This window comes from Eriocheir sinensis, chromosome 27 (genome assembly GCF_024679095.1).
Source record: "Eriocheir sinensis breed Jianghai 21 chromosome 27, ASM2467909v1, whole genome shotgun sequence".
NCBI classification, from domain to species: Eukaryota; Metazoa; Arthropoda; class Malacostraca; order Decapoda; family Varunidae; genus Eriocheir; species Eriocheir sinensis.
The window spans coordinates 8,856,650-8,862,685 of record NC_066535.1 but is presented as its reverse complement, the minus strand read 5'-3'; the positions used below and the strand labels follow the sequence as shown (position 1 = coordinate 8,862,685).

The 6,036-nt window shown below is 37.9% G+C and overlaps 1 protein-coding gene across 3 annotated transcripts in view; it reads right to left on the bottom strand.

Moving 5' to 3' along the window:
* The window catches only part of LOC127004082 (uncharacterized), a 101,845-nt gene that overhangs the window by 7,281 nt on the left and 88,528 nt on the right, over positions 1-6,036 (bottom strand). For 2 of the 3 annotated variants that reach the window (XM_050871401.1, XM_050871402.1), the window contains 5 exons: positions 4,362-4,682; positions 2,474-2,637; positions 1,662-1,855; positions 1,359-1,507; positions 649-896 (listed from right to left, as the gene is read on the bottom strand). In XM_050871401.1, coding sequence (XP_050727358.1) covers positions 649-896; positions 1,359-1,507; positions 1,662-1,855; positions 2,474-2,637; positions 4,362-4,682 — 1,076 coding nt within the window. The remainder of the gene's footprint in view (positions 1-648; positions 897-1,358; positions 1,508-1,661; positions 1,856-2,473; positions 2,638-4,361; positions 4,683-6,036) is intronic. The other variant, XM_050871403.1, reaches the window with a different exon arrangement.

Here is a 6,036-nt window from a genome sequence, read left to right as displayed (position 1 = left end):
GATATAAACCTCCCAAGATAGATGGTGCATAAACTGATCACAAATGCGTTGATATATATTATGAAATGGTTTGCGTGAGTGATGATTCTTTCTCATTATTTTGCTTAGAGGGGCCTTTAACCTAACCTAACCTAATCTAACCTAAGAAACATGACCCCCGCAGCTACCGGGTTAAGAGGGAGGAAGCTAATTCATCAAGTGTGCATTATACAATATCATTTGACAACTGTGGCAATCTTTTAACTTGTAATGATGGAAAGCATGACTTATATTAATAGAGCTCTATACTTGCCTTCTATTACTGCTGGATATTACAATTATTTTAAAGAAGCAGCTAAAATGTTAGCATTCTGCAGAGTGGATAATAGTATATGTGTATGAAATGCAAGCATGTTGCACACTGAGAAAGTTATTTAATATCTTTATACAAGTGACTTGTGAATGGACACAAGGAGATAATTAATATTTCTACCTTGGATGAACTTCAATGCATAACCTTCCAACAAAAGAAAACAAGGTCATGAAGTCTGAGTTAATTAAGGAGTAGATGACATTGCATGGAGTCAGGATCAAAGTCATAGACAGAAGGTATTCTTTACAACTCCACAACCCTACAAAAGATTGCAAGGAAAACTTAGGCTTCCTCACTTTAGGCAGACGTAGATGATGAGAAGAGTGGCTCCAGCTGCCAGGGATCGAATGTAAGCATCCTCATACATCTGAATGAGTGTCCAGGCACCTGCGATGGTGCCACACATAACGGTGACCAGTGAGGCAGTCTGCAGCCAGTGGCGGGTGGTGAAGCCTTGGCCAATCCACCAGGCACGGCCACGCTCCAGCTGGTACACAGCCCCACACACCTTGCAAGACAGGTTCTCAGAAGAGTTCTCTGCACACTGCAACACAAAATCACAATCAAGAATAAGTTAGCATCCTCTCCTCTGACTATCTTCATCCTATTAAAGTCTGCAACAATGTTGCTTTCCCTGCTACCCAGTTTGGCCTGCTACCTTTAAAAGAAGCAAGAGAGGTGACATGACTACAGTGTTCAGGGTGGTTAAGGAAATAGACAGATTTGATAGAAAAGCTTTGTTTTTGTGAAATGAGAAAGCAAGCAGAGGCCATGACAGAATATTGAAAAAGACAAGATGCTTGTAAGATATCATGAAATCCAACTTTATCAATAGATGCATTGACCAGTGGAACAGCTTGGACAAAAAAGTTGTTCACTACAAAAACAGAATGATATTCATTTTCTGTCCCCTGACCACTGAACTGAGAAGGAGATGAATATGTAAGCATGTGAAAAGATAAAGAGAACATGAGGCAAACAGTATAAACAAGGAAGAATAACACACCTCCATGAGCCACTTTCGGAGGCAATTGTGGTGTACAGCCCCAACGTCGCCCCGGCAGTCACATGGTTGGATCATCTGCCCAGCATCAGTGCGTTCAGTGTCGTAGCAGATCCAGCACTCAGCATTCCCATCACCTGACACTCCCTCAGCTGGCAACACAGAAGCAGATCAAGACAGTTAGCTTCTTCTTTATTTATCAGTTTTTGTTACTACTGTCAATATCTATATATATAAGGATAATTAATCAATATAAATTTAGCCTTGAAGTTAGCCCAATGGATCTCACTATGATCACACACTCACACTTCTGCTGCACCGTCTGTCCTAGCTCCAGTGATCGGTCCATGTCCAGCTTCTTGAGGATTTTCTTGGGATTGAGGATCCATAGTTGCTCTGGAGACATGCAGTTCCACAAGACACAAGGGAACCACAAGGCCACCCCAAGCTCCACCACGCGGAATATGATGTCGTACGCATTTCTCGACATTAAGGGAACCCTGAAGATACAGCATTGGGTAAATGTTTATTTTTTTAAATTTCAAAATCCAACTGTTTAGGTTATTTTTCATATAAGTTGCAACTGAGAGATTCTCTACAAAATTATGATACAATAAAAAAGGTGAACGGGTATTTTAAACACAAACTATAGTTTATGAAGGGAAAAAAATGAAATGAGTGAAAATCTTGGACATAAAAACAATTGTAATATAATCTATGGAAGTTTCCTGTTTTGTTTTATTAAGTGGTAAGACTCCAAGCACTTTTTTTTATATTTCAGGCCCTGTCTTATCAACATGGATAAAATACAGTATAATCTAATTTCCTTGTTTACTCAATTTTTATAGAAATATATCATTTAGAGAAAATATAGTGAAGCTCCCTTCTACTATTACATCGATATACAACAGTATAAAGCACCCATTCTGAAAACAACTTGCCTTCAGTTAATAATTCTTAATCTGACAGGCACAAAAATATTTTTATAACAAATACGAACAAACTGAGACCTATGAGGAAATGTTTAAATGGACTGCCTACTAAATGTTACTCCTCACAGTATAAAAAAAATGATTATACAGGTGTGCACATTAAAAACTGTTCCAGGCATGACACACCTGTTCTTCCAAAATCCCCCAAGCACGTCTGAGAAGAGGAAGCAGACGGTGATCATCAACATGCAGGCTTGGAACACCAGACCAAACCTGGACTGATGGAGCTGCGACTGGTCAATGCCTTGCTGGGGGGTTGACTCACCTCGCACCTTACCAGTGACCTGCAGCTGTTGGGGATGGAGGTTAGCACGGGGAAGGACAGAGGGTGTGGGAAGGACATGGAGGATAGAGAAAGGAAAAGTACAAGAATAAAAGAAACTAAGGAGGAGCAGAAAATAGAAGAAATGATAATTGCATATCTTACAAATCCTCAAGAAAACACTATGAAATAAATGAAGGGAAATATTCCTATTAAGAAATGCAAATTTCTGTAGGGAAATTTTGAAAAGCAGTACTGCTGTGATATACAGGTTTCCTACTACTACTAAAAAAAAAAAAAAAAAAAAAGAAATAAAAAAACAGTAATATAGTGTGCTCTACTGCACTGCATCTCATAATTACTGGACCAATTAACACAAAGGATGAAACATCAACAGGCTTGTATACTTATACTATCTATGGATATGATGGTACCTCAAACAACATCAACACTGAGCCTAAGGATGCAAGAGAAAATATATATATACAGCAAAAGTCCTTTAATCCATATATTTTTTCATATAAATTTGGATTTTTTCATTTTTATTATAGATTCCTGTCTTTAAGAATTAGTACTATTGTAATTTTTTGACCACTGAAATTTGGATTAATGGATGCAAAAGCAGAAAGCTCAACAAGCAAGAGTTTGTCCTTTAGCATACAAAGTTGCAACAAGGTAAATACATAAAAAATCACCAAAACAAAGCATGTGTTCACACAGTGCAAAGAAACTGAACTGCAACCCCTGCACTCAAACAAAACATTATGAAGGCAAACACAAAGCTTATAAAACCCACATACTATACATGCAAAATCAACCGAATAAAGCACAAATTATGCATATTATATCAATCACAAAGATGTATTATTTCTATTGTGATGGACAGTATATCATGCAGCAAAGAAGTCCCATAGAAGCAAGCACACACTAGGAAGAGTTATTATGGACATACATAGAACAAGAAAATATGAAATATATGTCTTTATGCCTCATACTTTGGAATGTCTCCAATAGATAGTTATCAGATAAAAGTTCATACATCAAGCATCTATTTCAGACAAACTTTTCTACTCAATCATATACTTTCTTTCTCACACATAAAACCCATAAATTGTAGCTCTTCTAGACCTCTTCCATAAGTTTAACTGTTCCCATATAATAACCATACCATCTTTTGATCTACAATCCAATTTATATTCTTCCACTAAACTTCAATACTTGCATTTCATATTCTATCAATGCTTATATCATATTATACTATGATATATTATATGTTCTGTGATATGCACCATTCATTTCATGCATATAGGTTAGCAGTAAGGACAAGGTCTCATGGATTTATCTATCTATCCTTGTCCATCTATCTACCTATCTATCAATCAGTTTACAGTAGTTCATTCGCAATGCCTCATCTTTCCCTTAAGATACACCATTCAAATGATTCCTTCCATGCACCTACATTAAGATATATAAGCACAGGAAGGCCTCACATCTGTCTCCTTAAGCTGATGCTATACACTTTACAACCACCTGGTCACTGCCTTAACAGGCATCTCTCTCTTAACTCATTCATCCCATGCACCAAGATCCAAAGAGTGAGTGTACTAATGTAACACACGCAGGAAAGCCTCACAGCTATCTCCTAAGAGTAATACAAACTCCACTACATCAACTTTGTCTCATACAAACCTCTCACATTGTTTTTCCCATGCAGCCAGACCCAAAGAGTGAGTATACTAATGCTACACACACCTGCTCCGGCACAAGGCGCTGGGTGGAGGGGTCTTGCTCTTCAGTGGGCTTGCCCGCATTGGTGGACTTTGCTATACGTTTCTTTTTGGAAGGGGAGGACGGTGTGAGAGGAGTCAGGGAGGTTAAAGGGGAGCAAGAGGAGGAGGAGGAGGAGGAGGTGGATGGCTCACTTGGAAGGGAGGAAGAGGAGGAGGAGGGAGTAAGATCAGAGTCTATAGAGTTGAGGAGGGGAGGGAGGGACTGGTTGAGAAGGTCCTGGGGAGGAGTGCGGGAATGGACGTGCCCAACAATTATGGTGTCGTCAACGAAGCCCCCACGCACCTACAACACAACAGAAGCACCACATCAATAATGAGACAACACCCACAATAATAAGGGAAGGAGTTCAAAGTAAGGTAAGTCTTATATCATGCTCCTTACACCATAAGACCTATTGAACAGAGACATAATACCTGCATTGTCTTCAACTTCACACCTGCTACCTCATAAATGTAAGGCTGGCTGAATGCTTGTAAGAATTTCACATCATGACAAAACAACACGCACATGTGATGGATATAACCTCAGTAGTCTGATGTACATAACTGTATGGCTGTTACTTTATATATCTGGCTGAATGCTAAACAAAATAGCACTTTGTAAAAATTTCATATAAATAACAAAAGAACTTCCGATAAAAAAAAACTACTCGTTATTTTATTATCTGTTTTTCATCAACTTTCTCATTTTAATTATGAGGCTGGATGTTCAATGACTGTCTTCCAATTACATCAGGTGCTTCCCCTTTGAAACCACTGAGAGCAGCTGACTCCTCCTCAACACACTTCCTTCAGGTCCCTATGGTCTGTCTGAATGCTTAACTCTTATTCTCTTAGCTTCATATGCCCAAACCATTTCCATCTCCTGGTCCTGAGAGCAGAAATCAGTTCCTTGACTCTGCATCTTCTGGCTGCTGCTGCACTATGCACACTATCCCTCCAGGTGGTCCAATAAGAAAACAACTCCCTCAAATGATTGCTATAAACCAAAGTCTCCTGCTATCTTCAACTTCACAGCTGTTGCTTAAAAAATATCAAGATGGATACTAAAAACCACTGCACCTTGTAAAAATTTCACATAAAAAAAACAACACCCACATGTCATATCCATGACTCATGAAGCTGGCCACCTGCTGACAATTGCAAACACAGCTGTTACCTCATAAATATCAGTATGAATAATTAACTTTTGTAAGAAATCAATCTCAGAAATATATACAACACAAAGTATGATTCATAAGAAAACATTATGATATACATATATACTATTCCTGGTAGCAATGATCTCTACTACTGACCTATCAACATAACAATAAACTGCAAAAAATACTACATAATACAAAAGGATGATGTACATGGAGAAAAAAAAAAAAAAAAAAAAAAAAAAAAAAAAAAAAAATAAAAAATATTGGCTTACAATATGTGAGATCAATCAATTACGGTAAGCTTGTCACAACAGCAATATTTGAACAATACAGAGCTCATAGTATACTTAAAACCCATGGGTAAACCTTACTTCCTATTTATTTTACCTGGTATTACTGGGCTACCAATCTGTCTTATTCAACACTAAACTACGAGCAAATATAAAGATAAACAAATAAATGAGTACTACATATACTCAAGTAAAAAAACAC